Here is a 27,798-nt window from a genome sequence, read left to right as displayed (position 1 = left end):
AGCGGAGTTCACCTTTTCGCCACGTTGCCCGGCTTCCTCGCTGGTTTGTTGCGGTGTAACATAACGTCAGCATTTGATGCTCTCTCAGAGACAAAGGGCAGGCGGGAGAGGGGCTCGCTCGCGTTCGTTGCGGGGCTCCGGGCTAATCTGGTATTGTCGGGCTGGTTTTTCGAGGCCTCGGGGTCATGCTCTCTGCATCTCTGAGGAGACACATCCTCCACATTCTTCCTGTGCGTATGTGTGTGTGCGTATGTGTGTGTGCGTGCGCATGCTGCCCCACGCAAGCCCACTCTCTTTGCTCTTTGACTCCGATGGCCATATAAGGCAGCCGGCACCATGGTAACCACAGGGCTTGAATAGCAGTGTCAAATCCCTGGGAGCGCACACACACACACACACACACACACACACACAGACTGCCCCCTCCCCCTCTGCATACACTCCTGCTCCCCTCCCTCCCTCGCTCCCTCCCTCGCTTTGCTTGATCTCTCTCTCTCAAACACACACAAATAGGCTGGAGGAAAACAGACGAGGGGAAAGAGGGGCAAGCAGGGGAGAGAAAAAAAAAATCATCGGACGCTGAAGAATCCAGTCTGCCATTTCCTTGAACCATAATCTGATTTGTGGACTCTGAAGCCAGAGAAAGAGAGACAAACAGAGGGGGAAGAAGAGGAGGACCCATCTCTTCCACCCCCTCCTCCTGTTTGCCCGAGCCACAGGGAAAGGCTTCACACACACACACACACACACACACACACACAAACGAAAGGCAGCACACAGGGCTAGGCCGCAAGTCATTAGTTCTTGGTGGGCAAGCACTGACAAAAGGTTGGAGGGAGAAGCCCGCATGAGTGCCTGGAGAGCAACCACAGGAACTACAGAGAGCTGAGCAGAGCGACACTCTCCTGCATTCTTCAATTTTTTTTGTGTGTGTGTGTGCGCGTGTGTGGACGAGAGGAAGGAAGCGGCGCAGAGGACACCGTTACAACCGAGCACTCGTGCCACAGCAAGCAGAGAAAGAGAGGGCACTTCCTCGTGTTGAGGATCTGCCGCTCGTGCTGTGTGTTGTCTGTAGCGGGAGGCAGGCAGTCCACGTCGCCTCGTCATCCGCTGCTGCTGCTGCCGCTGCAGCCGCAGCTGGCGTCCTTTCAAACAGCTCCACGGCCACACGGAAGCGATGTTGTTGTTGTTGTTGTTGCTGCGTGGACATCGGCTCAATCTGGAATATCTCCACGACGGGTCGCAATGCTGCTGCTGAGGGGGACGCGGCAGAATAGAAGAGCTGTGTCAGCCTCGCTGCATGGAAGGAGGAACTAGAGCAGAGAAAAGGATTTCTGTTCCAGCGAGGGAAGCCATGCACACAGCACATCACCGCTCGCTCTGAGGTAAGCTTTGTAAAATTTCCAGCAGGACTAAGGGGGAATATTTAGCCTCAAAGGCGCCTTATATATGTGAGGAATAACCGCTACGAGCACAGAGAGATATTCAGTGTGAGGGGTACTTTAAGAGGGGTGGTCAAATCCTCTCCAGGCATGTGCTAAGGCGAGCTACACCGAGGTCCTTTTTCAGCCATTACTGTTGCTACAGAGACAGAGCCGTGCGTGTGAGGGTGAACTACAGCGTGTGGAGCGGCGACAGATGATCACCTCATGTCATTTACTGGCAAACCTTTCTGTCTTTGCTGGCTTTTCGTGCCACGGTGTGTTTGACTCATTGTTTCCTGTGAAAGGGTTCCCTTGGCCGAAGAGAACAGCCCGTCGGACCGGGGCAGCGCCGGAGCAGGCTAGTCTGTGACCGTCTCAGAAAACTGGCCTAAAGAAGAGGACGAGGGAGCACACGGGAGGCTACCGGACGGATAAGAGGAGAAGAAAAGGAGGAATTGAAATCCACAGGCGTGCAAAACTAAAAGTTGCCACACTGAGACTATTTCCAGGTCATAGTGGAGTGGGAGGAGATTGAAGTGCTCTTGTTTTTTTTTCCCCTTCTGCTAAACACCCTCCTCCTCAAAGCTTTTTTTTCCTCTCTCATTGACATCTTTCTTATTTAGCTGGAGGACTTTTTTTTTCTCCCCCTCAAATAATCTAGAGAGTTAATTAACAAATGAGAGCAAGCAGAAAATACTGATTATCTCCAGGTGAGGAGGAGGAGGAGGGAGGGTGAAGCACAAGGTCCGGACTTTTTCATATTTATGTTACCTTGACAGCATCCAGGTCTCTTGGCTGCCTGTCCCCATTTTCTTCTGCGGTGGTTCGGTAACCAAGCGATGGCCATGGTGAGTGGGGGCTGGGGAGATCCCAATGGGGGCACCAACGGGTTGGGGGACAAGGGATACCTGAGGGGGGAGGAGGAGGACGGCTCTCCCCAGGCGGGAGGCAGCGACATGGAAGCCGGGGACGACGACAAGGCGTGCGTGGTGGACTGCGTGGTGTGCGGGGACAAGTCCAGCGGGAAACACTACGGCGTGTTCACCTGCGAGGGCTGCAAGAGCTTCTTCAAGAGGAGCGTCAGACGCAACCTCAGCTACACCTGCAGGTGAGCCAAGCATCATGGGTAATTTTTTTTTTTGTTTTGTTTCGTCAACGGATAAGCGGACAATTAATATATATATATATTAATAATAATAAACGTAGTATGTTGTTACGCACGATACAGAGCCGCGTGTGTGCTGAGAGGGGATAGTAGACATAGAGGATATGAGTCATAAAATGAGTCGTGGCTTGGTTTGCATTGCACATATGGTGCTGTTTTTTCTAGCTAACAAGTCTCGTCTGTGTTTTGTTTGCTTAACAAATGTATAAATGAGCTATAGGCTTAAATAATTAAGAAATGACACCCAGTAACTGTAATTTTCTGCTGTTAGGATAGTAAACTCAATGTCAGTGCATTTTTTTACATTTTGGAGTCAAACCAAACAAACTGAAAAGACATCGTCAGCTCTGGGTCATTCCATTCTTTTCCCCATTTTACTAAATAAAGCATAGGTGTCCAGTGTTTCTCAGACCAAGGACCCCAAACTGATGAGAGATCAAATAGGGACCCCCTACCTACTGTATGTGTTCTATATTAAACTCGGCCTAGTGCTATTTATAAATGTACATGATTATTATTGTCATTTTGCATTCAATATTAAGCTATTCAAATAATGCTAAGGTTCAAATATGCAATAGTAGGGTGGCTATGCAACTGCCGTGAACATAAATCTTTAAATTTGTGGGGGGAAAAATAAAAAATATACAAAAAATCATCAATCAACCAAAGATCATCAACCTCTCTGCAGTATCTCTGCTGACTCCCTGTTGAAGACCTATGAGCTTAAGTATAAATCTGTCAATTGAGAAAAGACATTAATGGTAAAAACAGCTGTACTTTGTCATGTGCTATAAATGGCTCACCATCACCATAGTTACTGTCTTCAATTTAAGACATTACATTACCTATAAGACCTTCAAAGCAACTTGAAGACATCTTCCAGATAATGAAAATGATAAATTTTCATACCATTTAACAGTCCAACTCAAAAACTTCATGTTTATGAAGCTGTATATTATATATTAGACTATGTTATCTATTTTTTTTTCTGTGTTGATTGACTTGGAGATAATAATAATAATTTCCACCCAAGAGCCGTTGAGATCGAAATGAGATTGAAACTTCCAACCATCTTTCCAACCAGCTTTCTAATGTTCCAAGCCTTATGGAAAAACTAGATGCATTATGAATTATTAATGTTCAGTAGCTCAGTAAAAAGAAAGTCTGGATACCAGCGACTATGATCATCTGTGATCAGCTTTGTGTGTGTTCAAATGGAAGATAATGACTTTACATCATTTATTTGCTGTAAAGTAATAAAGTAGTAAGACTGAGTATGTGTTCATCATCAGGTTTGGATAGAAAACCGCTTGTAAATCTGCACGTTATTACATAAATGTGAATGTATTGCTTTCTTTTTGAAGCTATTTCATAAAGCATATTGTCATATTCATTCGTTCGTGTCCTCAGGTCAAACAGAGAGTGTCAGATTGACCAGCACCACAGGAACCAATGCCAGTACTGTCGCCTGAAGAAGTGTTTCCGCGTTGGCATGCGGAAAGAAGGTAACTATCTTATGCCATGAATCCTCTCTCATCCACTGTGATCCTCGGCACAGGATGGGAGACATTGTCGAACATGTTGTGAGTGTACACACAGGAAATACTGCAATTGAATTCATACGAAAATGGCTTGAGCGAAAGGCCTCTTAGAGTCTCCCCAGTAGAACCATCAACTGCTTTTAGAGACGAATCAATCATGCCTTAGTGGTAATTTGCCTTTGCTGTTATCTTGCCTCCTCTCCTCTATAGTGCAGAGAAAACGCTACACATGGCGGCCTAGGCCTTATCACGGCTAAGCTAGCCATCCGTGTCAGCTCAATGCCATGCGCTAAGTGGCTTAATCTAGTGCCTACGTAAGAGTGACTGAAAGGGATACAGCGCTAAGACACCTGCGTCCCAGAGCCTTAAGCCTCTGGTTGAAGCTACAGTAACCCTCTGACCTGTTGGCTCGATCACGGAGAATCCAATACAAGGATTCCACCTTAAGTGGTGGAGATCAAGTGAGTCCTCGATAAAAAAAACCCTCTGATAGGTACCTGCCTACAGATGCTTCTATAAGCCTTTCTACATTGGAACAATAAAGGCATACTCAGCCTTGTTTCTGCTGGTAGTTTGGAGGTTTATGATCGTAAACACAGGCTCTCTGAGTTGTTTCTCTCCTCATAATCACAGATCATAAAGCATGCTAATGAGACACATTATGGCTCCCTGTGCTCCACTGCCTCCAGCGGGAGGTCAGAGGTCAGAGTCGGCCACGACATTCGTCTGTCTGGTATGGATTCTCACTCAAGGACACTTAATCAGGACAGATAGTTACTACATAGGTTCCCTAAATGAATGAGTCTCCATTCAATAACATGTGCTTTTGGCTCAGATTTGGTTCTAATGCTGTCTGTCACGGCTACGGCTCCTTCTCTAAGTGATGCATGTAGTCTCACAGGATGCTTTTGAACCTTCTTTGTGTACGCAGATACAGATACACTAAGGGTACAGCAGTCCAATGTTGTAATTTCCCTCTAGAATTAATATTTTCAAGGTTTAAGTTTAATGGAAAGCAAACTCTTCACTCAAAACGTCTGTTCCTATAGATGACCTTCACTAGTCCCAACAAGCATAAGAATGAATGTTTCCCTACAGCTTCATGGGTTTGATTTGTTCCTCCTCTTAATCTTGAAGAAGAACATCCTAATTGGGTCAAGCCCGTCAGCTTTTAATCAGACATACTCAGCCGGCTGAATTCAGTTTTAACTTTTCTTCCCCTTGTTTTTTTTCTCCAAACCCCTTCCTCCACCCCTGTTTGTCCTCTCCCTTCATCTCATCTAAACCTCGCCTCTCTCTCTCCTCTTCTCCTCTCCTCCCCTCCCCTTTGTCCCCCAACCAAAATACAGCAGTTCAACGCGGTCGCATCCCACCGCAGCCGAGCCTCAGTCCCTCCATCACTCCCATAGGCGGCGCCAGCGGCCTCGGAGGTGGCGAGTTTTACAACAACAACAACGGGGGGAGCGGTGGGGGTCAGCCGGTGTCGGAGCTCATTTCCCAGCTGCTGCGGGCCGAGCCGTACCCCAGCAGTCGCTATGGTCACCAGTACAACCAGCAGGCCGGTCCTGATAACGCTATGGGCATCGATAATATCTGTGAACTGGCTGCCCGGTTGCTCTTCAGCACAGTGGAGTGGGCCAGAAACATCCCTTATTTCCCTGAGCTGCCTGTGTCGGACCAGGTTAGTAGTCACTTATCATCTGGTGATATTCTGGAAAAGAGATATGTTAAAAAGAATATTTACAGTTACTATTAAACCTGCATAATAAGAGTGTAAGAATGTCTGATTTAACGCGCTGACAAATCCACAGGTGGCCCTGCTGAGGCTGAGCTGGAGCGAGCTGTTCATCCTCAACGCGGCCCAGTCGGCCCTGCCGCTCCACATGGCCCCACTGCTGGCCGCCGCCGGCTTCCACTCCTCGCCCATGTCGGCGGAGCGCGTGGTGTCCTTCATGGACCAGGTGAGGGTGTTCCAGGACCAGGTGGACAAGCTGACCAGGCTGCAGGTGGACTCTGCTGAGTACAGCTGTCTCAAGGCCATCGCTCTGTTCTCACCAGGTGATTGTCCTCGCTTGTCTGTGTTACTGCGAGAGCCTCCCATCGGAGGCAGCCTCTTTGAATGTAGTCGTTGAAGTTAAACGAAACAGATTAGCAATGTAACATTTGAATGTCTGTAGATGTGCTGCCTTTTCAGTGGATGCTAGATTTCTTGACAGTGCCTGGTAAACACCATATACAGTATGTTATGAGTTACGCATGAAAATATCCAAAAGCAAATCACAGAACAACAACAGTGAAAGGACATCATTTCAAGCATTTCAACTCTTAACCAGCCTACAAGGAAATTTGCCATTTAAATGTATCTGAATTGACCTACTATGGCACCCCCTCCTGGCTCACTGAGGAAAATGCATGTGTTGTATAATTAGTGGTGCCCCTGATCAATATCACTCAGCATTTAATGCCTTTGGTCTTGCATAAGTGACCACCTTACTGCTTACTGTGAGTGTCATATCTAATAGTACGTATTTTTTGTTAAGTAATACTTTTAGTCGGGTTTAGAAGGTGCGCATTACATTTTCATCCTAGAGCGTACATATGATGAGGCACTACATTTGCATATGTTCCCCCTCAGAAGCATTTTATCAAATTACTTGCTTGGATATCAACCTTCTCCTCAGCTCATCACGACTCTTTATGTAACCTGCCCACACTATTAAATAACTGCCTCCTCCTCCTTCCTCCCTCTCAGACGCCTGTGGTCTAACAGACCCAGTCCACGTGGAGTCTCTGCAGGAGAAGGCTCAGGTGGCTCTGACGGAGTACGAGAGGATGCAGTACCCGAGTCAGCCTCAGCGCTTCGGCCGCCTGCTCCTACGCCTGCCCGCCCTTCGCGCCGTCCCCGCCAGCCTCATCTCCCAGCTCTTCTTCATGCGCCTGGTAGGAAAGACACCCATCGAGACGCTGATCCGTGACATGCAGCTCTCCGGAAGCTCAATCAGCTGGCCGTATGTCCCAGGACAGTAGCTCCCCGACGGGCGAGGTCTCCGCCTGGGATCAGTGACGACAAACACCCACAGGAAACCTCCTGACTCATCACTATCCATCTGTGTGGTTATCAAACTCAAGTGCCAGCTGGCCGTCATATGTACTGTACTGTAACCGCTCAATTCCCCCTCATGAAACGAGCCCTCAGTCTCCACACGGGCCTCCAGAGAAGAGAGCAGCCTGTGCCAGGCTGGAGCTGTCTCGCCGCCAGCCCAGCCATTCTGGTGCCAGGTCTCGGGCCAAAAAGCAGCTCGTCACGCTGGGCTCCGATATGGCCGCCCAGGCCAGTCATGCCACCACCCACATGTCACAGTGACTAAAGACACTGCAGTTTTCGTGTAGAGGGCAGCAGCACCCTGCTACAAGACATCTAGAGGACAAAACTGTCCCGCCACTGGAAGTCAGCGGAACCATTTTTTCCCCCCACACACAGGGCTCATTTTCCACAGCTCACCATTTGTGATACAATGACCTTTTCAACCACATAAGTGACGATAAAGACTCATGGCTTTAATGGATCTGAGTGAACAGAGCGAGGCGGCAGAAAGCTGCAGGCCTCGCTGTTGAGGGGAAAATTCTGAACTCACCCACACTGAGGAAGGAGCCAAGGAACGGCTAAGAAAGGGACAGAAATGAAATGAAACCAAGGGAAAATCACCAAAGTCTATCATTTCATCCTCAGAGATGGTTTCTCAATAGAATAATCAGTACACAAAGGAGAGAAACTGAGACTCTTGTGACTGCTCGACCATCAGGAGAACAGTGCATTCATCCATAGGGCTCACTGTTGCTGTAGTTGAAGATTAAAAAAAAAAAAAAAAAACAGTTACAGAGAACGGACTAATACCTCACTAGACATCAGAATGCTTTAGTCTGATATTTCCTAAACACAAACCTCTGTAGGTTTTTTTCACCAGAAACCGCCTTCTTTTTGACAACTGCCTTCTTATTCAGTGCAAATTTGGGACAAGAGCATCACAAGCATTTGTCTTGTATCTTTTTTGGGGAAAAAAAAAAAAGATCTCCAAAGTGATTTTCAGTTGTCCTTTGAATATGATTTAACTGATCAGATATTGTGCATAGTTTGGATTTTTTTTTTTTTTTTTTTTTTAATTGAGAAATGGCAGGCTGATACGGATATTTGGGTTCAACTATAAGATACCGTTTAATAAAATAAGGACTGGCAAATGTAGCTGGTGATCCGAGAGTTTCTAAACCAACACTACCAGTTAAACACCGGTTTACATTAGTTAAGACTGTTTCTGGGGGTTTCTGGATCTCTTGAAAATGTAATTAAATGTGTGTGTGTGTGTATATATATATTGAGGCCAACTTTTGTCTTTTTGCATGTTCAGATGTTGTTTTGGATCTCTACGTTGAAAATGTTTCCTTCTTTAACATTATGTAATTCAAAGTTCATTTAAACATTAAAATATTGCTTTCACTGGTAGCTCCTAAATGTTTTTCCCTACTTGTATTTTACATGAAAATACCTCTGTCATCTGCTCAGATGTCAAAAAAAGAAGCTCATCTTAATGCCATTTATTTTATTTTATTTGTTCCAACTTATATGAGACAGAGCTTTTCATTGCTTTTCATTTGATGTGAGACGATGTGTCAGTGGATGAGATTCTGGTGGAAAGACTGCACTTGGAGGATATTCAATGCCAAAACATAACGCTGTCTGTCTGTGACGGGTTGAAAGGAGATGGGCCCCGATTCGCTGGTCCGCCAGGATTTACCTCACGCACGTATTTCGAGAAGCAAGTTTACAACCTCCCAAGTCTTTTAAAGGAAAGAGTAAAACTTAACCCAAATCCGTAAATTGGAAGACGTAACTCTGCTTCTTGATCTACTGCCGGGCCTTTTCTGAAGCTATTTGGATTTTCTTCCTTTTTTGTCATCTATTTGCACCACCATGTTGTAGAGAATAATAATTAAAAAAAAAGATAAATATACTATTAATGCTTTCTTATCTTTGTGTTACTGAGTTTTTCAATTTCATGTGTATGGCGACGTTATTAAAAGAATCCAACTATGACGATGAGTCCTTTTACGTTTGTTTTTTTCCTACTACTTGAAATCATGTTGTAATTTCATCTGTATGAAGAATGCCAAATAAACACTGCAACGTGGACCAAATGTTAAAGTGTATTAATGGAAACATCTGTACACCAAAAGCTAACGTGTTTATTTACATACATTTTGCTTGTCTTCCAGTCGGTACACACACACACACACATATATATATATATATATATATATATGGAGCCCTGGAGGGGACATGGAGAGTCAAAAAAGAAAGCAAAAGTTCATAATAATTGTATTTTTTGTCAATTCAGGAAGTCAGTGGGTGATTTTTTGTTTATAAATAACCATATTTATATGGCAGATGTACTGATCCCCTGATTTTTATTCTGTGGGCACATAAATAAACAGCTGTGCAGCACTTCCTGTAATGTTACTGAACCCCTAAAACATCTCGCAAAAGTCTGCCAAGATCTCTCGAACATCCGTCTTTCTAATTTTAATAGCCTCTCCGTGTCCTTTCCAGGCTTCCGTGCAATCAAGACGTACATTGTTTTCACATTCATTCATAACAACAGTTTGTAACAATTAAGCATGTGTCAAATTTAAACTGAAACAGAAAGTAAAAATCTTAACAGTTCAATTAACATATGGAGATTTGAATTCAGGCTGACTTACATTAAAACCACACAGAGTAAAGTATCAGCTGCCAAAGTAAGACCCACACCCTGTCAGTTGTCAGTGCACGCTCTACTGTTTTGACGGAGGATTAACATTTGCTAACAAAGACCCTGGTCGTAGGTTTTCACCAAACGTTTGATGTGGAAAAGTTTTTGGCGAAGTTCTTTGCTGTGCTTCTTCTTTGCTTGGTAGTCGGCCGTCTGGGAGCATAGGAACATAAAGCAGGCAGGTAGTAAGGAGTCAACATTTCAGACAGTTTAGGTACAGACACATCAAACCACCATCACACAACTATGACTAAGACGTCTGTGACAATGTCTCACGTTGGTTGTCCATGTCTGGACCAAAAAATTATTAAACACAGTCTCTTAAAGACTACAACCAACAGCAAGCTTGTACTTTTGTTTGCGTAAAAGGAAATAACCCTTCATAACAGCAGGTGTCTGTAGTTTAGATTCATCATTAAATGGGATGAGCCACAATTAGAAAAGCCTCCTGTGTGCGACTGGTGCTGGTTTTAGGAGTGGTACCCACTAACCAATAAATGTTACACTTGAAACAAAGGTCTTTATGCTAAGCTAAGCTAACTGTCTGTTCGCCGTAGTGTATTGTTGGATTAAATTATGTCGGAATTATTGGCAAAATGAGTTGTTGCACAAAACAGCAAACCATATATGCAGAAACATGGCGGAAAAAGACAACCCTGATCCAAACTTTTGCAAGCTGCATGTTCATCCCTCACAAACACTGAACTCCACATTTTGGAGCAGAAACATGTTTTATGATTAATATGTTATACTGTCACATCATGATACCGTAGAGCTTACTCCACTCACCTTTTTGAGGTCTTTTAGTCGGTTATATTCATCAGCCACTCCCTGGAAATGGAAAATGCAAAATTGATCCTCAATGACTTCATGACAAATTTAGCAGATTTTGACGCTGAAACTCAAACCCACTATGTCTCGGCCGTCTTTTCAGTCAAAAACAAAACCAAACTGATTGAATTCTGGCTTGGTTTATCTTCAACACATTGTATATCCACTGGGCTTCATAAAAACTAAACTGACGGATATGGTTAAAAGACAGCGCTGACACTATATTTTCTGACTACTCTAGTTTTTCTCTACCTGGTACTTCATGGAGCTCTTGTCCAACACGTCCAGCTCTCGACTCAGCTTGTGCATCTGGTCACTGATGTCATCCATTTCGGCGCAGAGGCTCTTATATCGAGACAGGTCTGAGTCAAACTCCTTCTTGTACTTCCGACGCTGGCCGTCTGAGATAATCTCTGGGTACAGCCTACAAGGACACGTTAAGACATAACATGATAATATGTTCATCTGAAACAATATACACACTCATTTTCCCTATTAAAGCCACGATTTTTACATAAAATAAAATAAAAATGAAGCCAGAAATTAGTAAGTAATTTAATACTTAATTTAATTTCTGTACAATCAGAGGGTTTTAAAAACTGCTTATTTTTCTTGCTTAGTCAACACCTGCACTGGCATCCAACATCTCTGAATGAACTACAAAATACATGTTTGTGATGGAATTCATACGCAGCAAAACTGCCTGTGTTCATTTTGCAGTGTTAGTTGATGGTAACAAAGTTACTAGTGTGACAACAGCAACATCGCACAACAGCAAGATCTTTAATTTTGGCCAGATATTCAATACTTTATGTTTAAATAGAATAAAAAGTGAAAAGACCAGCCCTGATATACATTAAAGTGCTTACAGAACATGAGAGAATAGAGAGGAAAGCCACTGAATTTAAAGAATTGTTTGTAACTAATGTTTATAGTGTATATATTTTTACTATGATGAAAACATGGTGAAATAGTTCCTTCATGGAGAATTTTAATCACAAACGTGGTTAAAATTACTACTCAGATGTTCTTGATCAAAGATGGTTAACAACAACAAAACATCCACTGCAAAATTTCTAAGTACTTTCCAAATACAGTACAAATTCGTGTCAAGATATTGCTAAATAAAGCATGTCCCTCTCAGGGTCAAGCATGTTGTCCATCATCTTGAAAATAATTGGAAGAGCTATGAGTTGTACAACATGGTCAATCACCAGAGTATTACCAAATATGGTTATTTAATATTGCGGCAAAAGCAGTGTGTGTATTTTATATGAACATTATATTTATATTATATTTACATATTACATATACATATATACATTTACATATTATATTTACATTTATATTTGCTCCTCTGACTCTAGTTGTTTTCACGTCAATCTGATCGTCCTCCACACAGATACATGTTACATGTGCTGCTCTTGCCTCAGTGAGGCTGCAGTGTTATTATCCGTTAGCGGAGCCTTGACCCACCTGTACAGGTAATCTGTGTGGTCCCGGTCCAGCTCGTTGCCAGTGTCGCCTGTGGTGTAACCAGTCTCGTACTGGGACTCGACCATCACCGGAGCAGTGGGCACGACGTCTCTGTGCTTCCTCTTCTCCTCCTTCGCACTCTGAGCTGGCAGCTTCCTTGTACCGTTGTTCTCTTCTGAGGAGCTGCTGCAGCAAACTGCCGCCCGGCTGTTCTGGTACAGAGGCTCAGCACCACGACTGTTGCTGTTCTCTGCAAAATAACTGTAAAACACAGGTGATTTAAGTCATGCATTATTCATTTATTTATTTATTTATTTATTTTTTAACTTTTTCATGAACAAAGTTACAGTTACAAACTGACCAAACACAATCAAATCAAAGAAAAACTCAATATGCACAAAGTGGCCAAATAAAAATGAAATACAATGACATGACAATAGAAAATGGCAAAATAAATAAATAAAAAGAATGAATATAAATAAAAGCAATAAACCAATAAAGAAAAAATATATGTTATGCAAAAATCAAAGATACAGAGAGAGACAAAGGGTAGCATCACTAAGGGAAGTACATTCAAACGCAGGTTAGATTAGTCAACCTGGTAAATCTTCCATATAAATTAAAAATGGTTGCCATACTTTGTAAAAAGTGTTACTTCTTTTCTGCATCCAGTCAGTTATTTTCTTTATTTTTTTTAGTTTAGAATGTTGCCAGTTAGAATGAAGGAATGTCCCTTCCTCTGTGTCACATCTAAAACAAAGAGGTGATATACTGGAGTTGTGTTTATGTAATTCATGTGGGGTAATATACAGCTGATGCAGGAAGTTGAATTATATCAGCCTATACCTTCCATTTAAAGTAGAGGTGACCCCATGTCTGCATCTCTAACCAACAAATAAATGTATAACTAATCCACAACATGTCACATGACTTGATATTTCTGTTTCAAATGCTTCTGAGATTACCCATTCATGTACTTTCCCATTTATTCCAGGTCTATTTAATAATGAGTTTAATTTAAATTGTATCATTGTTTTCTCCCTTTGCATTTTTTCCCACTAATATGTTTATTTCCATAGATTCCTTTGATATTTCTCTATACACTTCTGTATCATTATGCAAATAAGGGGACCTGAGTGTGTGACAACATTTCAACTACTGCATAAGTGTGTATAATATAATAATGTTTTGGATCATTTTGATTTATATATTATATATTGAATTATATGTATATATGTTTTCTTTGATTTTGGCAGTTTTGTTCCTCCACATATTGATGTCACACTACAATATCTATCGCCACGTTAGTTTAGCTCAGCACATTAGTGTCCTAAATACATGGTTCATACACATATGTGATTAACTGAAACGTCATAAAACAAATAAATATACAAAGTTTAATCTAATCAGGAAATTAGATGCAAAAGTCTGGGGAGTATCAAGACAAAAACAATCCTTCTGAATGGACAAGGATTTTCAAATGCACCATGACACTACAATTTAATATCTTCTGAAATATTTTAGTCTGGACCAAAGTGATGGACTGATCTACCAAGCAACAGAAAATCAGACTTCTGTTATATTTACAATTGTTCAAACAGCTCCATCTACAAAACTTGTTTTTTTTTTGTTTTGTTTTTTTTTTTGTTTTTTTTTTTAAGCATTATAATATATTTAAAAAAGCAGAAAACAAATGAATGTTCCTCCACCTATTAGATGTTAACTTTAATGGAGACCACCATCAAAAAACACTTCACCAGTACCAACATCAGTTAAACTGAGAACAGCGCTGGTTTCTTTTTGTTATTGTTTAAAGAGCAGATTACCAGAAACACATCTGGCATCGATCAGTGTCCTGACAGGAAGTCAGAAGTGTGTGTTTTTGTTTTTTAAGATTCAGGTCACATGTATGTCCAGTTTTCTGGGCACAGATCACCAACTGCAACCATCAATCACCTGTTGCTTTTATAATTTCCCCCACTGTGGACGCTGACTGTCCCGTTGCCATAGGAGACCACGCTGTTCCCCGCCCTCAGGTCAGGCGCCGCTCTCTCCGACATAACAACAGTCGGTGCGTGCTGGGTGCTGCGGCCGTCTCCGCCGCGGTCAACCTAGGAAACACCAGGACACTGTAATCAGAGTCACTTCATTTAATCTTGGTGGTTTCTGGATGGATCTGTTGTTTGGCGCCGAGGTTTTAAATGTTTCAACGTGCGTGACCTGAGTCTTTCAGTACTCTGAAAAATATTTAGCATTGTTTTTCATGCTGGAAACCACTGCGCTAAATCCATCACAGAAGCAGTGGAGCGCATAGCCAGAGAGTCTCCTGCTCTGAGCAGCACACTGTGCACAAAAAAAAAAAAAAAAAAAAAAAAAAAAATTCTTGGCAGAGAGGAGCTGTGTCACTGCCAGACATGTATGCATGTAACTAGACAGATACAAGGACAAACACACACAACAGCCCTGGCTTCAGTGTGACACAGTGTGACAGCGCCAACATCCTTTTAGCCCCAGAGAGCACGAGTCCTTTCCTCCAGGTCTCCAGCTTGATCCGCGTGTCACCTCCAATCTTTTCTTTCAACAACTAACAGAGGACAATTAACTGGAAGGACACACGCAAGAAGCTTCTCAGCGGTGTCAGATATGAAATGCGTATCACCAGCGCGCTATCAGTGCGGGTCCTCGTCCGTATCATCGCGAGCGCGCTGAAAGGGCTGACAGGAGTGAAATCAGCATGTGTTTCTCAAACAGAAAACACCCACAGTGCAACACATCACTGACAGTGGAAAATAAAAAAAGACTTCAACGACAAACCGATGCGAAAGAAAGAAAACATGCTCAAGCGATGCAAGCATTAAAATGTGCAAGGCCTCGTATAGTCTGCTCTCGTACTGTATAATGCATCTTTAATGGCTTTTGTCTTTGACCTATTTCTGGATCACAGTCGCACAGGACGAGGATCTAGCGAGCTAATACGAGCGTCTGAAAACAGACGCCTGCGAAATGGATCTCATGGATGTGGAGTCGTAGGACAATCCTTCGCTGGGTGGAACGGCCTCGCGGAAAGCTGCAGGGAATCTGATACACTGCAGTAGGAAGGCACTGTGACAAATTCAAGTGTTTTTTTTTTTTTGTTTTTTTTTTTCCAGCACAGGCACGATTTGTGATCAGTTCACAGACAGACAACCATTCACATCCACACGCACCTTTGTCATCAATTATTTTCATTAAATCTCATCGCCTTTTCGTTCTCTTTGGAGATGCACTCTCCATGATTATAATCCTTGCCACTTGGTCTTCCATGCAACACGGGCAGCTCACACTTTTCAAAATTCATGCAGTGTTTGCCTCTAATCTCGTTTTCCTCCGTTCTTCTCCCAGTTATTGCTCTCACCGAGTCCCGTTTAATGAAAACGTAACACAAAACACAAGGAAGTGACTTCTTTGCCGGGAGTCTAATCTGCAGCAGTGTGTAGCAGCCCCTTCACAGACTGAATCATTTAGTGCCACCACGCTCTGTGGGGATTCACACGGCAACGCAGAGGCAACTCAACCCTTTTTATACATTATACATGCCACATACATTATATATGCCTCCCTGCAAGGCAAGCATCTTCACTGAGTGTCCCAGAATAGGGCCTGCATCTCGATGAAGAGACTCGATGCTTCGCCGTGATAGGTAGTAGTGTGCATGTAGGCCAGGGCCTCGCTGGATCTACTGATTGAACACGTGTCTTCCCTTTCAGTAATGAGTCGTGACGGACATGATACGATCATAACACAGTGACGCTCTGACAGATAAATCACTGCTAAGCACCATGTGAGGCTACAGCAGTGACGTACAGGTAACTTAAACCAATGGCCTCAACCGTCGGGCTGATGATGTGTCAGATGTCTAAAGAAATTCAGAAAGAAATCACAGATTATAGAAAAAAAATCCAAAAACTGAAATATAGACTGCTGATTTGTCTGTATATTCAGCTCTATATAAAGTTGATTGTAGCTCCACTTGCAGCAGCTAAAAAAGAAGTATGCTGCTTACACACTGATGCTTCAGTATTTAGAATAATGATGTCTCATATAAAAATAGATCAGCCAGAGGGACCAAATCAGCACTTTCAATTTCATACTATAACTATATTTAGCTTCTAACAATGGAAATTTTACCATGTTGGATTTTCCCATGCAAGACTTTAACTGGGGAATGAAGACTTTTACATTGTTGTATTGGAACTTTTAATACTGTAGCCTAATAAATGATGGTGTATTAGAGCCCTGATATTCAGAATTCAAGGATAGATCTGTCACAATATTCTGCTTCTGGCCCAGTTATGGAGGTTTGATCAATAAGCAAAGAGATGCATCACATGACCTCATTTCCACAACCACACAGCCTAAAGTCAGCTGAGATGGTTTGGGATGAGGTGGATGTCATACTTTGTGAAAAAAGCTCCCACGAGTTCCATCTCCTGAAGCTATTGTTTGATAGTTTTTACATCTCCAGTGTTGAACTCTCATCAGTTCTTGTAATCAGTTGATAAAATCCTTGTTGCTACGGCCGCAAGAGGTCACACATCGGAAACACACATTCTTCACGTCTGTGGTTCATAGTGCTACCTTGTGATTGTTGTTAAAGTGACAGTACGAAAAAGACAAGAGAAGGTAGGAAGCTGTTGGACTGTTGCAGGATTCAGGCAATTTTTGATGTAAATTCCAAGATGGTGGACAAGTTCAAACCTTTCCTGAAGACTTTTGAGAATTGAAAGATGTTATTTTAGAAGGACGCAGATGTTTTTGGCTAATGTATAGCAAGTTATGTTAATAAAAAAGTTGTAACCATTCAACAAACACAAGAACTCTACTATGTATGTATATGTCATATGAAGGAAATATGTGACACATTTGAAATTTGTCCCTTAACCGCGAGGTTAATAACTTTACGTAAGTCTCCCGCCCTGTTTCACACAGGACCATATCGTGCTGTGTGGCCGTACTTCTTTAAAGGTTTCTGTGTGACTGTTATCACTACCCTGGTTAATCATCAGTCAGAGTGAAACCAGGGAGTGCCGAAAATCAACACCGGTATTCTCTGTTTATGACATGAAGATCACGTCATTGTGTTTACCTTAACCCTGATCATTCATACTGGCTGGCAATGGCAAATATAAACGGTATTTTGTCTTTTGTTTCTTTCTCCTTTTTTATCCAGCTGAAAGAAGGAAAACACATTTTATGTCTGGATTCATTTATTTACACTGAACTGATTATTTCCATTGACGCTCGGTTGGAATATCATGAAAATGTCAGACGTTACTCACCCAGTCCTGGACATCTTCTGACGGCCTAACTAACGGCTGGTCCCAGTAGATGTTGGCTTTTCCATGGCGCCAAATCTTACTCCGGGTCTTGTAGGCAAAGTAAGCAGAAAAGGACAAAGCCAGCACCACCATGAGACCCAACGCAAACGCCACCGCCTGAGAAGAGAGAGTAAAATATGGATGAGAACAGAATAAAACGGAATGGAGGTAAATATGCAGAACATGGCCTCCAACCTCCTCGGGGTCCATGAAACAGTAGTGGTACAGGTATTGATTGTACATGGGGAACCCTCCGGGGAAACCGGCTCCCACGCTGCCGCTGAGGCTAGGACTGCCCGGGATGTTCTGGCACATCATCAGCATGGGGTTGTACAACATGCTCTGTGAGCTCTGAGACATCGGGTTCACCCCAATCACAAAGATGATATCGATGATGCCCTGGAAATCAAAATAGATGAGGATTTAATCGCAGTAATGATTTAAAGTCTGAGTGCATCATTACTTCCTGGCACGATTTTGTTCTGGGTTAGACACTGACTGATCAGGCTTATAGCTGCACTAATCGATATTTTGACAACAGCAGTTGTTCAACTGACAATATATAATGTATCTAATTAAACTCTGGGCTCTACTGAGCAGTAAGCACATTTTCTAAGACCAGACAGCTGCAACAGACAACTGCTAACAAGTAATGGACCAATGTGTAGGAATTAGGGGGTCCTATTATCAGAAGTATGTTGCAGTGGTATATAATCACCTGTATCTACACACTTGCTCATCTACAGTAGCCCAGGAAGGACAAACCAAACACTGTCTTCAGAGAAGGTATTTCATACCTTTACATTGACGTGGCTAGCTCAATAGGTTCTCCTACATGCTTAGAAATAGTGTATTCAATTGGCTGCAATGTGCAACCTCATCACTAGATGCCCCTAAATCCCCCACACTGACTTTAAAGGCAGGGCCCTACTGTAAGAGTGTGTCAGTGCTGTGATTACTGGATGCGTTTTCTGCCTCCAAACGAGATTCCACCAAAAAGTAATATCTTAAAGCATACTGTGGGCTTTCTTTTTTGTTAGCATGAGTGGAGATATAAACAAGAAATAAGAGGAAAACACAGGAGCCATGTGGCATGCACCCCACAAGGACAATACTTTGTGGAGTAGTCACTAGTACTACATTTCTCAGAGACACTTGTGTCTGGTATGTGTGATCATACCGTGCCAATAAGCAATCATACAGAGTGAAATCCATCATAGAGGGACAGTCATGTGGTTTTTAAGACAACACTGGCACTGTTTACTTTTAATAACCTTCATCTGTGACTGTTGCTGAAAGTGAGAGTATCATTAACAGGCTAATGTAACACAATCAGACTGAGAGTTTTTTTTTATTCAATATTTATGACTTGATTTGGGTCAAGCGGCCTCACCTGAAGGACGGCCAAGATGATATCACTAATGAACATCGTGAGGTAAAACTTGCAACCCCGCATGGCCCTCGACCGTGAGAAACTCCCCACCAGGAACCCCAGAGAAATCATGAAGTTGATGGCAGCCATGGAGATCATTGCCGACTTTGCAGACAGCGGCGTCATGTAGGAGCTGCCGTAGCCGTAGCTTCCTCCATAATATCCGGTCCCTCCGGCGCTTGCTGTATTCCCGGCACCGTAGCCTGCGTACCCATTCACGTCCCACACCAAGGTTGAAGCCACACAGGCGAAGATGATGAAACACATGATGACTGTGGCTCCTTTGGCGGTTTTAACAAAACCAGGAGGAGAGAACCAGCGGTAGAAGAGCTGAGGCTTCCCCTCAGTGTAATAGGGTTCTGGAGGAGGGTCGTAGGCGTAGGGGACATACTGGCTCTGGGGTGAGTGGATGCTCCTTGGGGGATAGAAGCTGTGGGAGGTGGTGCTGTAAGGCGGGGTGTACACAGGGGGGCTATCGTAGTACCGAGGCTCATACATGGTTTAGTAGAAATCGCTGCAATTTTACCTAGAAGGAAGAAAAACAATGCAAAGAATGAATCACTGGGTAAAAGCTTCATTGTCATATCAGTGCATAGAATTTAAACATGTCTCAATATTACAAAGGAATGCATTTAAAAGCAGCTCTGAAGGTGGTTCAGGTCTAACCTTCTGTCGTCCCAGTCCTCTGGCTTCCATGAGTAACTTTTAAAGTACAGAAATCCAAATGCCTGTTCCTGAGTCCTTCAAACTATTTGTTTATTCGGTGTAACCAGGTTCAAGTTCGAAGCCCTGTCCTGCCGCACAGCATGCATCTATATCTATACCCTTCATTCACCTCAGCCCATCCCCTGAACTCTGTCTCCAGTATCGCTGACCCACACTTCATCACTCCAGAGGAACTCGACCCAACGGGCTTCAATAATTCAAACAGACAGCAGATAAGAGGCGAGCCGGGGCAGCCATGCGTGGTGGTGTTTACTGCGGGGTAGAACCACAGAACCACTGTGTTCTCTCGCAGCGCTGCAGCTACAGAGTGTTACCTGTGTGTACCTGCTGAGTGTCAGCCCACCGAGGGAGAAGGGAAGCTACACAAGAAGCCCAGTCAGGCACGGCACAAGTTTATTTATTTATTTATGTCTTAATCAATTCTGTATCTCACATCTGGAATTTGCTCTCAGACAAAACAGCAATTAGTCCTCAATTTATTTTATTTGCCATTTGTTCCAAATTCAGCATGTCAACTAAATATATTACGTTTTACTGTAAAAAGAAGTCAACAGTTCATCCTAAATATTACATGCTTAACTTTCCACTCCAAGGGATTGAAGATCTGTAGGCTACTTATGAATTAATTGTAAAGTGATGTTAATAAGTTAATAATAGTAGGTACTCTTTTAAATCCAGTCTACCAAACCTCAAAAAGCACTCCAAAGAGACATCTGGCTATATTGCACAACTTACCCAGCCACCGTGGTGTTTGTACCGTTCTTCAACTTTGCACCTTCCAGCTCAGCTGCATTCATTCCGCATCATTTACGTCTCCTTCTCTAACAACTCCTCAGCGATCGTAAACCTCGTCATTTCCTACGATACATACATACAAACATACATGTCCCCGACAAATGAACCCGTAAATGAAACCTACGGAGCAGCACCGTGGGTCGCCGTGGGCCCCGCGGATCTTGCGTGTGCGTGTCTCAGCGGGGACACAGTTCACCCACTGCGCACCTGCTTCTCCCACGTGTTCTCTGATAGGCTCCAGGCTCCATGTCCATTCAAAGTCTGCATATTAACTACTCTCTTTTTCCATTAAGTCCGGTCCCGTTCCTGCAGTAGAATCTTCAAAGCTTATGGATGTTTTGATAAATGATAATATGATAGCTTATTTTAACGATGACCCGTGGATTCCCGGTAGTGTATATCATTTAGACAACAACAGCAACAATGTCATAATAACAAAATGTAATAGAAGAAGAAGAAGTAATGACAGTAATGACAAGAATAAGACCAAAAAGCACAAGATAAAGAAGAAGAGAATGAGAATATAACCAGAAAACGAAGGAGAGTGTAGTATATGGTCTTCTTCATTTGTTCTTAGCATATGTTATCTGTTTTTGGGGCTGTCTATATAAAGTTTAAAGGTTAAAGGGTGATGTACCAGTTGTCAGCCCGTAAAACTGTTCTTAGTATCTGTTTTCTGTTTTTGGGGATGTCTATATAAAGTGTAACGGTTAAAGGGTGATGTACCAGTTGTCAGCCCGTAAAACTGCTAGAAGTGAGGAGATAAGTTTTGTTTGTGAATGGGCGTTCTTGGGGATGAGAACCATATATAAGGGGTCTGTAGGAGCTGAATAGGAGAGATGATTCGACGATTGGCCAGAAGCTCTCTCAGATTCGGCTGTGTTTTTGACATTGTTCTTTCTTGTAAATAAACCTTTTTAAATGCAAGATAAGACTTATCAGTGGTGGTCACTTTTTTCTTCAGCACATCAATATACAACAAGAGGAAAATGGAGAAGAAAAATAATATATTTGTGGATCAACAGAAAACTGTTTGGGAAAAATTATTTCTGGATTTTTATTGAAGAAATTAATTGTATTTGGTTTCACCTACTTCCCACTATCTCCTTGCTTTTACTTGTATTGGGATGTTATATCGATTATGTTTCCATCCTGCCTTTAAATGTACTTTTATAAATTAATGTTAGAATACATAATCCAAACACATCACTATCAATTTCTATATCTGTACACGCACATTCCTGTACATCTTCTGACAGTGACAGTGGAAGATGTTCCCTCCGAAGTTTCCAGAAAGGGTGAGGTGATTCAAGTTACTCACAGCGTGTTTTACTTTATCACATTGTCACATGAGACATTTTCCAAGTAGATGATTGACACGATCTCCAGTGGTGAAACATGAAGAAGATTAAAGACATCTCAGGGTTTTCTCAGATTGTTGTCTAGTGTTTTATAGTGACCTGTCTACTCGACAAATAAGTCAAAGTTCAACAACAAGGATTTCTAGCATCAGTTTACTGAGTCATAGAATTGAGATTCACAACTTTTAGTACTCCTGATTTGGCACCTGCAACATTTTTACCTTTGATATTATAACAATAAGGTGCTAAACCTGCTTAACTAGTCAGGTAAACAAAAGGTCAAATGGGAGTAAAAAAAATGCAGGAAAGAAAATACAAAATGGCATTGTAAATAATTAACAACATAGAGATAATGTAAACAATAAGTAAAAAAACACTTCATACAAACACATGCAGTCATTTTCTACTGGCCTTTACTTTGAAATTAAGAAAATACGAAAAAGCTACACAAAAGGAGTCTGCTGCAGTGCCATTTTCATATTGTAGCTCAGGTGTTACAATCACGTTACAAAACCCAAACAATTTTTAATAGAAAAATAGATTTTCGAAACGAATAGTGCAAACAAAGAGATGCAAAAAAATTGCTGACAACATTTCTTCCTGTTCGTCTTCATTTCCAACCACTTCCAGTAGTTTCCTGGTCAAAAATACGGATTTGGTTTTTAATGTGGCTTAATTTAGCTTTCAGGTAGTCGTAGCGCTCCTTTTTCTCCAGGAAACCAGGGTCCTGTGAAAGACACACACACACAAACCTCTGTCACCTACTTCTTACTTTTCAACTTCCTCTGCTACCTGATCTGCCCTGTATTGTTCCAGTTTTCAAAATTTTAACACATCTGTGGTTTAAATGTCAGAATTTATTTTTAAACGAACGCCATCACTTACGTTCTTTTTCTGCTGATACTTCCTCGAAATGCTTTGGATCCTCTGTTGTTCCTGTAGTTAAAACAGAGCACTGGTTATTAATATTACCAGTAAACCCGGAATCATTAAAATGATTTATGTGGAAGTAATTAAACAAAGGCTGGTATCGGTCTGGCTCACCTGCCGACTTTTTCCCTCTCTGGGGAGTCGTTCCATCACGGTGTCCAGCTCTCTAAACTTATTCAGGGTATTGCTGATATCTTTGTGGAGGTCTTTGTATTCCTGATACTGGTCGTTGAAAACTGCTTTGTACTTTTCCCTTTCCTCCACAGAGCTGATCTCTGGATACTTCCTAAAGGTGGGAATTGACATGATTCAGCAACTACAACCATTTTTTCCCCTGTTTATTGTGTAGCATATGAGACCAACATGGACAGGCACCAATTAAAAGTTAACTTACATAATGTAGTCTGGAATGACGTGTATTTTGTTGAAGGTGCCTGACGCTGTGGCTCTGTTCAGACTGGGTGGGTTCTTCTGGAGCTCAGGGACGAGTGTTTTCTGATGAAAAGGATCTTGATTCATAGAGTTATCTACTTCATCCCTGAATGATATGTGTCTTGTTCTTACGGGGGCTAGCGGGATGGACTTCTGAAACTCCCGAGGCTAAGAGAAAGCAAACCATTCAGACAATATGAGCCAACAAATCACATTATCTAATACATCGTCATTATACCATCTGGAAACTAAATTTGGATTAAGTCAAGAGAAATTGAAGGTTAAGGTCTGTTCATTGGCGTTGGAAAGTCAAACTTAGGAAGCGGCACTAGCTTCACCTTGAGATAGAATTATAGCGTTCACTTTTGGACTCTCATCCTTCCTTATCTGACATTACTGACTGACTGTAAAAACATGTCTTGTCAGCTATTTTAACACACTCATTTAGGAATTACACAAGTTAATACGTAAACATGTTGTAACGTATGGGATGGATTATCCATTGGTGCTAAACTGAAAATGGGATCAGTTGCCACGTAGTCCACATTCGTTAGCTATTTGTTTTTAGCCTCTAAAAGCTTCCCTGGCTCTGTAGCAAAGGCAAAGTCTGTTTGTTATAGTCCTAATACCCCAACAATACGCTAACATGCTAAACTAAGAGGGTGAATATCAAAAATGAATACCGTAAACATTAGCTAGTATTAGTGACGATAGCTGCCAACCTCAAAGATCCACTAGCATGACCCTCATTCTTATTAACCAAAGACACAATGATGTGTTGATCTGCACAGAGGAGTATAGTGATGAAAGTATCTTGTGTTGTCCCTGTAATAGACACAGGTGAAAGTAGCATTTCCAGAATTTACATGCTGTGTTCCTGTAATGATCCGTTTATATATTTTTAATAATTTTCTAGGGGACTAGGGGACTCTGGTCTTACTATGTGCAATAATGTTTAGAACTATAATCCATGTTTATAACTATACTGACCCTGAGATTGTGCAATAACACATGCATAAGTTCATTATTTTCATACACTTGTATATATCTCCTTATATATTTCTCACCATGTGCAATAATTTCTTTTCTCTGTAGAGCAATAACTCAGAATACAGGTTCACTTATACTTGTACATATTGTTATATATATATTTCCTATATTTTTTACATTCTCTTACTTATTTTGATTGCTCTTTGTTCTAAACACTGGTACACTTTGGGTTGGAGCTGCTGTAACGAAAAGTAATTTCCCCCTGGAATCAATAAAGTAATTCCGATTCTGATTCTGATTCTGCTGATGGACAAAGTCATGATCCATTATTTTATGAGGTAGACAAAAAAAAAAGCAGAACCAGGAAATCTCCTTCAGCATTAACGGCTCCATTTCTGTCACCTTTATAGATGATGAATATATTATGATCAACAGAGTCAAGAAGGCAGAGTTTACATTTACATTTGCTGCCAGTAATCTTCAGTGTTGCCCTCGTGTGATGGTTGATGTGACAGCTACATTTAAAATAACCCAAAGAGATGACCGAAACTGCATACCAAAGGAAATTGAGAGCAACACCTCTGATAGTGAACACCTTAAAGGGAAACTCTTCATTCTCACTGAAATAGTAATAGGTTTCTCTGGCCCCCAAGCACCAAGTCCTCATCAGAAATGAACCGGTTCATAAATAAAATCGTGTTTCAAATACCCCAGACTGACAGTAGACGATCAACTCAGCTTTGGCCTTCACATCAAGGGCATTTAAAAAAGGAGGAAGCAAAGACTAGCAGCCACCCGCAGACTTAAATGACTCTATGTTGTTCCCCATCTCCTCACTCTGTTGTACCAAAGAACTACTCAGCTCATAGCCGTAGCAGCACCTGACAGCATTAACTGCAGAAGAGCCGCATGTCATTATCATTATAATGTACCTCATACATGTTACATTGAACCACGTGAATTTATTACGATGTGTCTTATATATATTATCATTGTGCTGTGTCTCTGCATGTTACTGACATGTAAATTCAATGTATAGTTTGGGAAGAAATGTATTTCAATCAAGACTGAGTAGCTTCTAACTTCTGTAGTGAATCTGACCTCACTTCTGTGCTGTGCTCATAAGGAGATTTTTATTTATTTATATCCAGCTTTGAAATGCATTTCCCTTGCACCTTGAATTTAGAAGTAGTTTCTCGCTCATTTTTGGACATTAATCGAGAACGTTTACCTCGTTTTCAAAGAACTGCCTCTCCCGTCGTGCAGCTTCATGCCTCCACATCTTCAGACATACCAAGAAGCTCCCCAGGTACGTGGCCATGTTGATGAAGATGAAAGCTGTCCCTGCCATCTGGCCCCCGTCAACCCGACACAGACTGGACACAAGGGGGCTAATTCCAATAGTCATGTAGCAGAGCCCCCCACGGTTCAAGTCGTTCAGGTATACAATCCCTGCTGCCATGTAGAACAGGAACAAGGCCACATTGATGAAGGCCTCCGTCAGGGGCCACCAGGGGGAGTCGAGGAGGATGGTGCGGTAATACATTGTCATTCCCACCGCCAAGAGACAAAAGGTAATGATCCAGGAGACTCCAGCTGCGGCTAGAACGAAGGGGGTCATAGGTCCTCTGTAGCTGTAGCCAGACAAACCCATGCCCTCGTTATATACTCCATTATAGAGTCCGTAGCTGTTGGACCACTCATTGTCTTTCTGAATGTAGGCGATGACACATGCAATGACCAGGCCCCCAAATAGGAGCTGGAGTCCAGCCAGAAGCCTGAGCAGCCCCGGCCATGATTTCAAGTACGAGTACTTCTGGTTGTAGACCTCTAACTTCTCGGCATAGTACTCTGCTGGGTGGATGCTGGTCAGCAAAGATTCTTCTTGTGGACCCGTAAAAAACAGATCATCTGTGAAACTCTCCTTTAACAGAGGCTTTGTTGAGCCGTGACTGGAGTTTCCCAGCGACTCGTTGCAGTTCCTGCGCTCCAGCAGCGGACTCACAGGAGGGCTCACTCTGGTCCCATTGGGAAGAATCTGGATCCCAGTCGTGCCGGCTTCAGAGTCACTTTCCTTCGTCTGTTTATGGATGATGCTGGCCCATGACTGAGGGACGAGGGATTTCAGCCTGTTCTTCATGCCCTTTTTTTTGTCACTGTTCTCATTTTCGGTGGAGTTGGTACCATCATTTTCACCGTCTTCGGTTACATTGTCAGGTATGGGTGTGTGAGTGACCCACATAGGCGCTGGTGGATCACTAGTGGAGGGCTCGGTCTCACTGCCATGCTCCGAACCGTTAAATTTCCAACTGCTGCTTTTCATGCTGCAGCCCGACTTCGGTACTTCATTGAGAAAGAAGTAAATCTTTATGAGGCGATGAGAAGAAGAACTGTGTGAGAAAAAAATAAAACAATATTAGCAATGCAGAATAAACATGGTTCTACAATAAACATGTGCGAACTACATTTAGTTTAAATAAATCACAACAATTAGCAAAACAAAACTATTAGCACATACTTTTAACTGGCACTACCATTTCCTTTTGGCAACCTATTTACACGTCTCTCCGACAGGGAGCAACATTTGCGTCTGTGTCTTATCAGTATAAGTCCAGTATTCATATTCCTTTTGACCTCGTTTTGTTCCAGGAACTACTAACGAATAAATGGTCCTCTGTGTTTATCAGGTAGTCAATAACTGATTATGTCTGTTTGGTGCCAACAGATAATGTATGGTGAACTTTCTCAAAAAAACAAACAAACAAAAAAACAGCTCAAGCTGAGGCTAGAAATCTTGTTGATTGGAACACTGAGAATTAGAACAGTAGAGAACTGTAGCGCTTGGCAACCTTAAAATTTAATTCATTCAGTTTAGAAAGTAAATACACTTTTCTGAGATAAAAACTTACGAAGTGCCTCACAGGAAAATCTACATAAGGGCCCCAATATATAGACATGATCATCATATGCTAGGCCAAAAATTAAATAAAAATTGCAGTCTTGATGTTCGTCGTTCACAAAACATGTGAACAGGAAATAAATTGGTGCCAAATGGAAGGGTAGAGAAAAACCCACCTGAAAGCTTCTTTAAACCCACTAATCACAGCATGTGAGCGTCATCATAAATACACCAGAACCTCTGCTACAGCATGAACACTCAAAGAAAGACCAGAACGTGACTACGGTGCTGCTCAAACTGACCTAATTGCAGAGGAGTTAAGCCGAGCTCTGACTCACAGCAAGCTGCCGCACGAGCTCTTAATACACATCTACAGCCAGGAACCCGTGACTGCACGTTAAAGTGGGAGCACATGAAAAAACATACACCATATTTGTCTTTGAGGCAGAAACAAAAATCTCAAAACCAGCGCCTTACCTTTCAAGTTTGAACTCTCAACTCTTTGGCCGTGCAGTTTCCTTTTGAGACTTTGAGTGACAGTTTTGTTTTGTTCAAATGAGACCTGACACCCACCATAAAATGGCCGCCCCGTCTACCAAGCGCACTCGGCTCACCCTCTCCAGTCTCTCAGGTGA

The 27,798-nt window shown here is 42.3% G+C and overlaps 2 protein-coding genes across 3 annotated transcripts; one reads left to right on the top strand and one right to left on the bottom strand.

Annotated features, from left to right (window-relative positions):
• The first annotated feature begins 502 nt into the window (after positions 1-502).
• nr2f6a (nuclear receptor subfamily 2, group F, member 6a) lies at positions 503-9,315 on the top strand. 2 transcript variants are annotated; one of them, XM_047589095.1, is made up of 6 exons: positions 503-1,385; positions 1,730-2,532; positions 4,000-4,094; positions 5,483-5,811; positions 5,942-6,188; positions 6,883-9,315. In XM_047589095.1, the coding sequence occupies exons 2-6, from the start codon at positions 2,264-2,266 to the stop codon at positions 7,155-7,157; spliced, it is 1,215 nt and encodes a 404-aa protein (XP_047445051.1). In that variant the 5' UTR covers positions 503-1,385; positions 1,730-2,263; the 3' UTR covers positions 7,158-9,315. The 2 variants fall into 2 exon arrangements, with proteins under 2 accessions (XP_047445051.1, XP_047445050.1); XM_047589094.1 differs by having other exon boundaries at positions 504-1,385; positions 5,480-5,811.
• On the bottom strand, positions 7,978-27,798 carry LOC125010454. The gene is given in 14 exon segments (XM_047589096.1): positions 7,978-10,087; positions 10,724-10,765; positions 11,018-11,189; positions 12,242-12,502; positions 14,198-14,352; positions 17,560-17,715; positions 17,794-17,997; positions 18,992-19,536; positions 22,534-22,639; positions 22,798-22,848; positions 22,957-23,128; positions 23,237-23,442; positions 25,496-26,654; positions 27,641-27,798. Coding segments are annotated over 13 exon segments (3,264 nt in total). The 5' UTR covers positions 26,588-26,654; positions 27,641-27,798; the 3' UTR covers positions 7,978-9,985.

The sequence above is a fragment of the Mugil cephalus genome, chromosome 7 (genome assembly GCF_022458985.1).
Source record: "Mugil cephalus isolate CIBA_MC_2020 chromosome 7, CIBA_Mcephalus_1.1, whole genome shotgun sequence".
Classification (NCBI taxonomy): Eukaryota; Metazoa; Chordata; class Actinopteri; order Mugiliformes; family Mugilidae; genus Mugil; species Mugil cephalus.
This window is presented reverse-complemented; position numbering and strand designations above follow the sequence as displayed.

What these genes read in the sequence shown, in the direction of transcription:
- nr2f6a (XM_047589094.1), top strand. Translation starts at nt 2,264, where the DNA reads ATGGCCATGGTGAGTGGGGGCTGGGGAGATCCCAATGGGGGCACCAAC. An exon ending in AACCTCAGCTACACCTGCAG is followed by an intron (nt 2,533 to 3,999) that starts GTGAGCCAAGCA and finishes TCGTGTCCTCAG; the next exon opens with GTCAAACAGAGAGTGTCAGA. An exon ending in CGTTGGCATGCGGAAAGAAG is followed by an intron (nt 4,095 to 5,479) that starts GTAACTATCTTA and finishes ACCAAAATACAG; the next exon opens with CAGTTCAACGCGGTCGCATC.